Raw genomic sequence first — 11,507 nt, forward strand, 5'->3', positions numbered from 1 at the left:
CACTCTCCACCTTGTACCAGCAGCAACTATGTCCTGAGCCTCCATAATCGACCTCCATATATAACTTGGATTATCACCCATGCGAGCTTCTAGAAAATTGCTATTAGGATAGTACCGAGCTTTAAACACTCGGCTTACCAAACTGTTAGGCTTTGACAGGAATCTCCACCCTTGCTTTCCTAGAAGTGCCAAATTAAAATCTCTGAAATCCCTGAAACCCATACCTCCTATTGTTTGAAAGAAACATGCCCATAATAACCCAACACACTTGTATATTTTCTTCTGAGTTAAGAGGTTATAATATTTACATTTTACATGTTTACAGTTTAGCAAATACATTTTCTTGTCGTTAATCTCTCTTATCCTCTGCCCCTGCTACTTCACTCACTACTGATTGATTTTCCTTTTCCAAGTCTGATCTACAACTCCACACCAAAGGAATAGTATATATTTTCTTCTGTACAAGTTGAATAATAAAAGAATGCCTCCCAAAACACAAACAGGTGCATTTTAACCAATTCCTGCATGAGACATGAAAATAAAGGTCACAAGCATATACAGAGAAATTTTACATATTTATAAACAAGAGGAGAAAATTAAGCTCAACTGCAAAATTAAATACTATCAGAATTTGATCATGCAATTTTTGGAGATGGTCAAGTGGCAGAAAAACTTCAACAGTAATGCACAAAAACAAACAATAGCTCTATCATCACTTGAACATTAGTTACACTAGGAAATGCAAATTTTGAAAAGTAACATCATCACCAATGTACAAAAAATGTGGTCCAACTCCAACATATCAACTTGATCAGAAGAATTTACATTATTGTCAGTCTAAAATCCGGCTAGCGGACTGGAAGCTTTTACCAATCACCGGTCATGTAATTAATGGTTGCAAAGGCAAAATGCTAATAAACTTACCTGTTTGTGACGGTGTTGATAAACTATCACGAAGCAAAAGCAAAAACTCTATCTGCTATCTTTGTGCGACAAATTGGACACTCGACACATGCAACCGAGCATGATTTACACACTGCAAATTGCTAGCAAATGTCAGCAATAAATATTGAAGAAATATGTAGTTTAAAATTTGATGATCATTAACTTACAACAAAAATGCTGGCAAGGAAGAAGCATAGCTGTAGTCGTTGATTCAAAACATATTTTGCATAAATGAGAATATATATCTTCGTTTGGCAGCGAAAGCACTTTTTCCTTCATCTCTTTCATTCGAGCCTAAGAAAGATATTTTGAAACAACAAAATCAGAACCACATTATTGAACCCTATTTCAGGGTACAACTTTTAGATCTAACTGTTTAACACCATTAATCTCTTAAGCTTTCAGAAAATCCAAACAAAACATATATCCCAGTAAAACTAAAAAGTTAAGGCCTCGGAAAAGGTTTGATGAGATGAGATGTGTGTAGAGAACTAGAGGTACAGGTTCCATTGAAAAAGATAGAAACAACAAAATAAGTTAATCAAAAAATAACAGATGCACATATATTTGCTAACAAAGAATTTACCTTCAATCTAGCAACAAGGGGTTCTTCCTTGGTTACAGAATCTGATTCAGTAACATCAGAAATTTGTCTCTCTTCAAGAACTGGATTGATGATTTCTCCATCATCTGTACTTGGGTTGCTCACATGATAAATTTCATCTGTACGTTTCTCCTTAATGTTTGCATCTTTGACAGCTACGCCCTCTTTCTTCAATTGAGCCACTAGAACCCACATATTTGCTAAATCATTTTCTAGAGCAGCCTCCCTTTTCTTCACCTCTTCAACCTTCTTCCTGCATTCATTTTCCATCATTTCCTTTTCAGCCAAAGCAGCCTCAAGGGCAGACTCCCTTTGCTTTCTTGCCTGCAACTCCAATTTTAGATTATCTAGGTCCGGATTCCACGAGTCAAACTCATCGGTCACCATTCCAGAAACTTCATTTAACCGACCAGATACCCGGCCTCTCCGACCAGGTCTCTGGGCATCGCCATGCCTGCGGTTACCACCATTACCAATCAAGCCAGGGCCTCTAGAGTTTATTAAATCATGAGCACTAATCAATTCTTTTTCCAGCTTTGCCTTCTGTAACGAAAGCTTGGTGACTTCACCGGCCAAATTCTTCAGTTCGGTAGCAGCAGCAGAGGCTAGTTCCTTCGCATATGAAGCTTCTTCAGATAGTTTTTGGTTCTGCACATGTAATCCACTGTTCTCCTCTGACAAATGAATGTGTTCTAGCTTAAGTTTTTCATTCTCACTCTCCTGCTTATAGAACATTAGAAATAACAGAACAATAAGTAAAAACAAACATATCGTTTATTTACATATCTCAGATTTTGTTTCTGGACCGACAATCTAAAACTAAAATGAACAATACTGAAATGGATTTAGAATAAATGAGCAACCCAACCAATATAAGCAAGACATACATTATCTAAATAAATAACTAGACACTACATTGAGATAATCCAGCTATAGAACAAATATAAGTCTGTGTTGGAAAGCTAAAGTGGCCCTAAACATTGTCAACTTACAATCCAAGATGCAAAATACAGGTGGCACTAAACAGAAAGAACCAGCCCGCCGGCAGACATGAGAATAAAAAGGTTGTTTCACAGCCAATTAAGACCAAACACTCTGAAATACAAATCTAGTCTACCATTTTTTTTGTCGTTTTGTCATTGATGATTATTTCAGAATATGGCCAGACAAAAATTGGCATGCATGTTGAGAACCCTTTAAATAATTAAGTATGCTGCTTCTCATCCTCCCACTTTTATCATGAGCATACAAATAAAAAGAACAGTAAATATAAAGAATCACCTGAAGTTTCACTTTCTTTCTCAAATCATCGGAACATTCCATGGATCCACCATCATCGGATGATTTGAAATCATTGTCACCAACAGATGAAGCCAATTTTTGCTCTAAAAATGCAATTCTCTCTTGCAATTTTTGGTTCTCCAAACACTGAGAAGGGCAAGTCAAAGGGGTGCATATAGGCAAGTTTTTTTCGTATTTTTTTTTTAAAAAAAGTGAAGTTTTTTAAAAACAAAATGGACCTTGAATTTGAATATCAAAAAGAATATTATGGTCATTACCTTGTTCTGCAATTGCTCTTGGAGTATACGATTGTCTGCTGACTTGATCTACATAATAAATAAGGCCAAGTAAATGAGAAACAGGAATGAGTAGCGGAAGGAATTTCGGGTATATGGCTAATAGCAGACAGTCCAACAATACATTTAAATCTAGGGAAAATGGATTTTTTCGTCACCTAACTTATCGTGTTTTTAGAAACTTACCATTCAACTATTATTTGTTTTCTTTTGCTCACTAATGTTAGGTTCATATTTGTTTTTAGTCACTAATGTTAGGTTCGGATTTGATTATTAGCATTATGTCAATTTTTTGTAGCATTATTAAAATATAGTGGTAGTCTGTAATATTTTAATGATTCGATATATGTCTATATCTTTATATATAGTACTCCATATGTCCCCCAAGACGTTTACCTTGGTGATGAGAGTTTGACAAACATTTTAAGGCTCCTTAAAGATGTAGTTTCATGAATTATTTTAAATTTTTTTCTTCTGAATAATAATTTAACGTTTAAATTTTTATATAAAAAAAAATCTTAAAAATAAGTTATAAAACTATGTTTGTAAGAAAAATATGTTGTGAGAGTTGTTTGATTTCATACCAAATTCACATTATTACAACATTATTCTATTTTTGTGTTTATACATATACTCGTTTCACAATTCTATTAGAGTGGATGGGTTTATAGTTTTGATTTTGGGTCGGTAATAGTTGCATGAAGGAGTTGTGATTAGTGATTTCATTTGGTTTTTGAAAGTGTCGTTTGGTAAAATATTGATATGTAATTTTTTAATGTTTTTAGTACTTTATAATCAGTTTGCTAATTTGATTATATTGAATTTTTTATTTTTTTTATTTCCCAATAATTTTAGTACGGATTGGGATGCCTCTTCCTATTAAATTTGATTTTGATCTTAGTACCCCACTTAAAAAGTAACAGACGTATATGAACTGATTTTATGCGTCTGTTTACAATATGTATATACATATGTTCTGATCAGATGTTTAAAATAATATGCGTCATTCCTATAACATACGTATATAATTCAGACATTATACGACTCCTTCATATGCATCTAGTAAACTCAAACATATATAAGCTTTCTTATAAGACACATATGGCACTTTTTGTACTGGTTATCACTATATTTTAATAATACTATTGAAAATTGACAAAATACTAATAATCAAATCCGAACCTAACGTTAGTAACTAAAAAAAATCTGAACCTAACATTAGTGAGTAAAACAAAAAAGCTTATAGTTGAGTGGTAAGTTTCTAAACACACAATAAGTTGGGTGACGAAAAAATTCATTTTCCCTTAAATCTATAATAATCTAGCTCAGAACACAAAAAGAAAAACATGTCAGCTTTTTATGCTAAATCAATATACAGAAGAGTGAAGATGTAATGCCTCACTAACCTCAAGCTCAAACCCCTTTTCATTACATTGGCTCATCAATCTCATTACAGTCTGTTGCATAATCAGAATGAATCAGATGAATGTTGAGTTAGCTTTACATCATTAATAAACTGCAGATGGTAATAGTAAAACAAACCTGCTGCATATCAGCTACTGATGCATTTGCTACTGAAGATCCACTATTGTCAGTTATCCTCTGTTCTAACAGCCTCATTTGCCTTGTTTTTTCATGAATCTCACATTCCAAGTTCTGAATCTGCAAATCAGGCCTGCTGGTGAATTTTCTTTAAAATGACCTTATTTTTAACTTAAAAGCATAGATTTGCAAGGAACTGCGACATATTCTCTCCTAGAGCAGCACATATGAGAGGCAACGTTATGCCAAAATGTACCCTAAGCTTTTGTAAGAGATTTGAGCTCTGCTATGTCTATGTTATGCATAATAGCTGAGCATTAGACAGCTTATGTGCCAGCAATTACTTAAGTAAATTCTTTACATTCTAATATATCTAATTCCACAAAAATTGTTGCCCCGATCAACATAGCTGGATATCCCGTACGATTCATGTAAACTGTAAATTATGCAAATGAAAACATTGAAACACATAAAAATATAAGTTACTTTAAAGACTTTCTGGAAAACAAGAAATAACTTTTATCAAACATATGAACAAAATAAATTATGTACATTTTATTACTCAATCAACTTACGGAACACATTTCATGTAAAAAGATTATTACATTATAATTCTCAATTTAAAGTAAACTTATTATTTCCTTTTAAGGCTATAACATGTCTTGAAGGCAGAATGCTTTAGCAAACATCATAATACCTCTATGGAAGGAGCAAATCTATTTTATCATATAAATGTAGCCCAGGGTCCAAGCATGTCAAAACAACAATCATAATTTTATAATACAAGGGAACATTATTTAACAAATGGAATTAAAGTAACTGCCTTGTAAAGCTGATCAATTGTCATGAAACTTCTCGCAAAATGTATCCATACATATCCACAATATTTTTTATCAGTCAGTAGATTTGTTTTACCGGTAAATGTTCCGTGCACAATAGACATGGGAATAAGGTATACCTGAGTTCTTGAACCCTCGGGGTCATTGGTAGATTGCTCCATTAAACGCTTTAAGGTACTAGTGCTGAAAGCAATCTCACCTGCTAGCATCTTGACTTGCTCAACAAGTAGGTCATATTGATCAGACATTAACAAACCTACCTACAAGCCAACACAATAATCAAGGACATTAAGTCTGGAGATTTAGTACCATTGTTGCATGAATGATTAGAGAATCATCAAGGAAATTTTTTGAAACAGTAAACAAGTAATAACACCCAGTTTGTGTCACAGTTCACAGGAAATGTAAGTATGTAGCTACCTTCAAGTTAAAGTGATAAAATAACATAAGAAAATACTGGAGCATGAACATACTATGGAATCCCCAGTCTGAAGTGATTCAGTTATTGTATTGTCTTCTGTGGACAGATTATCATTCCATTTGCTAGAAGATCTGTGCTTCAAGTTATAAGACTCGATTCCTAAGGTCTTTTGATTTTCACCATCCATTAGCACAGAGACATCACCTAGACCATCCACCTTCTACAGAGAAATACATGAGAACTTTGTATCAAAAATAAACTATGTGAAATAACTTAAATATAATTTTTCAAATTTTAAAACAAGGTAACAATTTTGGTTCAACATTTTACGCTATACAACAAGGTCAGTTCTCTAATCCACATTAATCACATTAGTAAACTGGAAAACTTACTTCACCCTCGCCAACAGAAAAACTTCCCTGATGACTGGACAATTCACTCAAACCAGGAATTGAATTTTTTGATGAAACAAGTATTAATTTGGTTAGCCTCTGAATTCTACTCATCAAAGCAGCCTTGGCTTCTTCCTCTTCTTCCAATCTTGATTGCATTTTCACTTGTCCTTCTTCCAGCTTAATAGAAAAAGTAAGATGATTATCATACATGAAGAAGCAAAGGAAAAGGAACTCAACATTCACATGTTAATAAAAAAAATGATATGATCTAGCTGGCAACAGCACAAACCATTAGCACATCACACTTGAGTACCCCTCTGAAAAGGCAACGAGAAATATTAGAAGGATATGGAAGAGAAAACGTGAGATGAAACCTTTTGCTTCAAAGTCATAATTTCCTCGGGATGCATACCGACAAGCATACCACTCCTTAGCTGATCCAGCTCATCTTTAAGGACTGATATTTCTCTTTGATACTTCTTGATCAACGACTTTTCATCAATTATCTAAACCAAAACATATTTCAAATGCACAATTAAAGTTTCAGTTTTCATCACGCGAAATTGTTCCACAATGCAATGTCATATGATGGTGTTACACGAACCTTATTCCGCGAGGCATAGATTTCTACACGTTTTGCCCTGCTTGCAAATTTTAGCGTGTTATGAGTTTCCTCCATATTACTTGATGCAGGAGTAATCGTGCAGATAAGCTGAAGAAAGCAACTTTAAAGTTAAAATGTGCTTATGGTAATACTATTTTCTTCACTGCATTTAAAAAGAAAAGGTGAAAGATTTAGACTTATTGAAATATGAACATGTAGCTTCTTGCTAAAAGATGAGTAAATGGTTGAACGATATGATTAAACAAGTGATTTTTACGTGGTATATAACTCTAGTGTCTTCTCAAACATACCGAAACATGTCCGTGCCCACCAAGGGAAGATTGTAGGAGGCGAGTAAGTTTAGAATCTCGATATGGTACATGAGATGCCTTCCCCTCACTCAGTTTACCGATCACCTTCGAATCAGAATGTAAACCAAGTTAAACGATGAAAAACAAGAGCAGTAGGTGTTAGAGCATGAGTACATACTAGCAAGATCATTAATAACTAGGAAGGAATCCATGGAAATTGTTGAAACATGATTACATATTTAGTCAAAAAAAAGAACTGTAACAGAAGCTGTTGTATAGAAGCTTACAGTTCCAAGTGTCAAAAGACTTTTGTTTATGTACGATCCTTCCTTCCTCCTCAGACCAGTAGTTTCAGTTTTTGAGCTCTCCGATCCAGCAAGATCGATTAGATTCTATATCAGGAGAAAAGAGAGTGATGAGATGCAGGTACCAAAGAAGGATATATATGCTCCGGAAATGGCAAATAATAATAGACATACAAGTTGAGAAAAGATCACTCCATCGTATTCATCTCCATGGGCACTACTTTCAATCATCTGAAAACATGCAGATATATGAGAGTCCTGATTGTGATATTGACATCAATATGAGATTTGGAAAAGCTAATGCAAAGAAGGGAAGTAGATGTTGTAAATAAAGGGAACAGCATTAACTTTTTTAAAAAAATTATGGAATCCAATTTAGCCGCATTTGACATATACAAGCAAATTATATTACAACATATATAACTTGTGTATAACTGATAAAGAGTAGAAGGCTCTTAAAATCATAGACAAGATGTACATTATGATAATGTATAAAGCGCATGCAAACACAACAGATAGATAAAAACTATGACATGACAGTGAACAAAGAGACTATAGACTTTTCTGAATTTAAGTTGATGCATTCAGAACTCTTCACTACTTGTAAGCTAGAACAAATATTTAAAATGTCACAAAGTGATATTCCATACCAATGTGAAAATCGTGTGACTTCGGCTACTAAATAGGTTAAAATTGTTTGAGCCAACATGCCGGTGCTCTGCCATCAGAAGAAATAGTAAAATCGTAAATGAATCCTTTTTAATATTACTATCAATCAAGCTAGAAGTAGAGTCCACAGAAACAAAGAGATGACACATCTTTTGCAGATATTGCTTTTAATAATCAATAACTTTTCTCTGATACCTTCTCCAGCAGCAATAAAGGAAAGTGCATGCCCAGGTGACAAGACAACTTCTTCCTTTATGCCCTCAACATAAGTACCCTGTCCAGAAAAAGCTTCCATCAATGATATCACCACATAATTGCAAGCAAAAGGATCATTTGACAACAGTCAACAGAACTTCAAAAGTTGAACTATTCGTTATACGGGAAATTAAAATGATCAGGGAATACTAAAGCAGACGCATCATTCAGAATGCCGCATAAATAAAAAAGATATGTGCTTGACATAGAATTGGAGAACACGGCCTGCGGAGAATGAAATAAGGACAAGAATTCACAGAGTGACTATAAAGACCTGTGCATCTTCTCTGACACGCAAGTTTTGCCCAGTTGGATCAAGCAAGTCATTTATCACCTGATCTCAGAAAGATGTTCTATATTAGAAACCAGTATAAAACCCTTGTAAGAAAGTATATGCAATTGGTTTGTTTAAGAACGACTGCCAGCTAGACAGAGACTAAAGAAATTGCAATCAGATAAAACAGTAATCCAAATATTTGACTTCAAACGTTTTTACTTTCACGTTGTAGATGTTGATTAATCATACCCACAACTGTGCTACAAACTTAAAGTATGTATAGCTGACCTCATTATAGATTTCAAGATAGGAGACGCGAAGCAAGAATTCCCTTCCCGGTGTCTGAAGAAAGAACGGACATAAAATTAAAACTGGATCATGAAATAACCACCTACATATGCAACGGAAGTGTTTCTAACAGCAAAGCAATATCAACAAATTAGTGGCATGCTATCCAACATACAACATGCTGATATACGGTACATATAAGTCTTGCATGTTACTTACATCTTGAATGATGCTGAAGACATCTTTTATTGCCAAAGGTATTATACCTGGAGAATTTTGATCTCCCTGCAGGGAATTGGTGAAAAGAGAAAAAAAATCAAAGTCTGTGATTTTATCAACAATGAATTATCATAGTAGATAATGTAAAATGCAATAAAACCAAGTTCAAGGAGGACCATGACCACAGGATTATTAAATACATAGGAAACTTTCATGATAAGAGAAACTTAGTACTACTGTTTTTCTTTTATACGAGTCTGTACCTGGGCAACTTCATAATTAAGGTTATTTACAGAGTAATGTCGATCCTATAGGTCAACAATAGAAATGCTTTTATATAATAAATATTGAAACTACCTGGTGCAGATATGCAGTCATAATCACCCATAGCAGAATAGTGCATTGCTTTCCTAAGTTCTATCAGAAACTGTATAATGCAGATCAATGATCACTAGAACAAAATGCTAGCATTACCACTCCATATCTCGAGTCTCGTTATAAAAAATTCTTTGGACTAACTGTATACAAGTGCAATTGATAACCAAGACTAATATTGGCATATATACAATCTGCTGAATTACCAAGTGCAGTATATGTAAAATTTACCAAGGAATCCTACGTAACACAGATGATTTTTAGAAAAAAAACTTACATGCATAGTATGTGTCTTTCCACTGCTTGTAACACCATAAGCAAACACAGTTCCTACGGTATCAGAATTCTTTGAATTAGTGTAAGCAAATGATAATCGCGATTAATATGCTCTCAACTAAGAATTTACCGCATAAATATTAGCATAACGCTTAAGAATGATCTATTGTTTAGATTAAATGACAGATTACAAGGAGTGCATACCATTGATACCCTCCATTGCATTTTTTACAACAGGTCTACCAGCTACTTCGTAAACATCCTGCGTAGTTGTGGAAGGTCCGAATACCTTATCTGCCATACCAAACATTAGTAAGACGAATGTGACAACTTCAACTGAAATATACAATGTCATTAAATACTAAAGTTGCAATACCGCATCTTAGCTAATTTAATCATAGCTAATTTAATCAGTATTACTAAATGCTAATCTCTGTTATCCACTGTCTAAAATAAATACATTAATATATCAAAAAAAAACATACTAGTCTTACCAAATGCATAAGAGGTCATCGGATTATACTCATTCCTCACAATTTTATCGCCATCAGCATACCAAGCAAGTTCATCGCCAATCTGATACTCTCGTTCACTACCATAACAAATTACGATCACATCAAATTCAAATTAATTTCATAAACCCTAACCCACTCAAAAACATATCTAACTAATTCAATTGAATCAGATTAAGTTAAACATTAATACCTCAATGGACGAAACCGAATAGTGACCGAAATGCTATCACCACCAGATCTTGACGACGAATCCACCGGCGACTCCAACTCATCCGGCAACGTATAACGCACTGGCGTCGGAGCTCCGTAACCTAAGCTGCTGTAACTTCGACTCGGAGTGACGGATCTAGTATTATATCCGCCATTGCTAGAACTATAAAACGACGTCGCGGAAGAAGAGCACGAGCGAGGCATGAATTTTCCGAATGAATTAGATGAAGATGATGATGAGAATGGAGGCGTTGAGTGTTTTCTGTACTGGTACGGCGAATTGCTTCGTCCTCTAGCAGACATTTGCTCTAATTGATTGTGTATAAATATTTGTATCAGTCTATTTCACACACGCTGAGTGATTGTGTGTGAAAAAATGAGAGAGAGAGAGAGAGAGAGAGAGAGAGTTGGAGACAGATAGATAGAGAGGGAGAGTATAATCCAAGTAAGAAGAATGTGTCAGAGATTCACATGGTGTGATTCACTAAAGTAATGTTGCAGAAGAAGAAGAACATTGTTCATTTTTATATTTTAGTGAGAGAGAAGCTGTGCGTGAGAGAGAGAGAGAGAGAGAGAGAGATGTAATAGGTAAATAGGAAAGAGAAAAGTGATGCACCTGCACAAGAAAAAGTTTGTTATGTATCTATGTATACTGTGTGTGTGTGAGAGAGAGGGGGGGAGGGGGGAGATTTCGTATAGTTTAAGATGCCAAAAGGACTGGAGGTAGTGGGAAAGCGACGGATTAATTTTATTATTATTTTAATTTTATTGTGGAAACTATTACATGAACTTTTTATATGAGCTGATGTGGCAAGGATTTTTAAATGAGGGAATGTGACCCGCGCTAAACTAGAAAATATAGTGGCAGTGTGTTTGTTTC

The 11,507-nt window shown here is 34.6% G+C and overlaps 1 protein-coding gene across 2 annotated transcripts; it reads right to left on the reverse strand.

The window, feature by feature from the left end:
• Nucleotides 1-246: 246 nt before the first annotated feature.
• Nucleotides 247-11,251, reverse strand: LOC141668088 (kinesin-like protein KIN-7D, mitochondrial). 2 transcript variants are annotated; one of them, XM_074474779.1, is made up of 25 exons: nt 10,608-11,251; nt 10,397-10,494; nt 10,107-10,196; nt 9,904-9,956; nt 9,252-9,317; nt 9,033-9,086; nt 8,742-8,801; nt 8,408-8,486; nt 8,194-8,261; nt 7,718-7,774; nt 7,526-7,630; nt 7,239-7,343; nt 6,928-7,035; nt 6,698-6,829; nt 6,321-6,500; nt 5,981-6,148; nt 5,627-5,767; nt 4,669-4,788; nt 4,533-4,583; nt 3,109-3,156; nt 2,831-2,977; nt 1,532-2,272; nt 1,113-1,239; nt 925-1,036; nt 247-521 (listed from the first exon to the last, which is right to left on the reverse strand). In XM_074474779.1, exons 1-24 carry the CDS (start codon nt 10,928-10,930, stop codon nt 951-953), a joined length of 3,207 nt encoding a protein of 1,068 aa, XP_074330880.1. In that variant the 5' UTR covers nt 10,931-11,251; the 3' UTR covers nt 247-521; nt 925-950. The 2 variants fall into 2 exon arrangements, with proteins under 2 accessions (XP_074330880.1, XP_074330884.1); XM_074474783.1 differs by having other exon boundaries at nt 1,532-2,269; nt 10,608-11,250.
• Between the last annotated feature and the right edge of the window lie 256 nt (nt 11,252-11,507).

The sequence above is a fragment of the Apium graveolens genome, chromosome 1, assembly GCF_009905375.1.
Source record: "Apium graveolens cultivar Ventura chromosome 1, ASM990537v1, whole genome shotgun sequence".
In the NCBI taxonomy this organism is placed as follows: Eukaryota; Viridiplantae; Streptophyta; class Magnoliopsida; order Apiales; family Apiaceae; genus Apium; species Apium graveolens.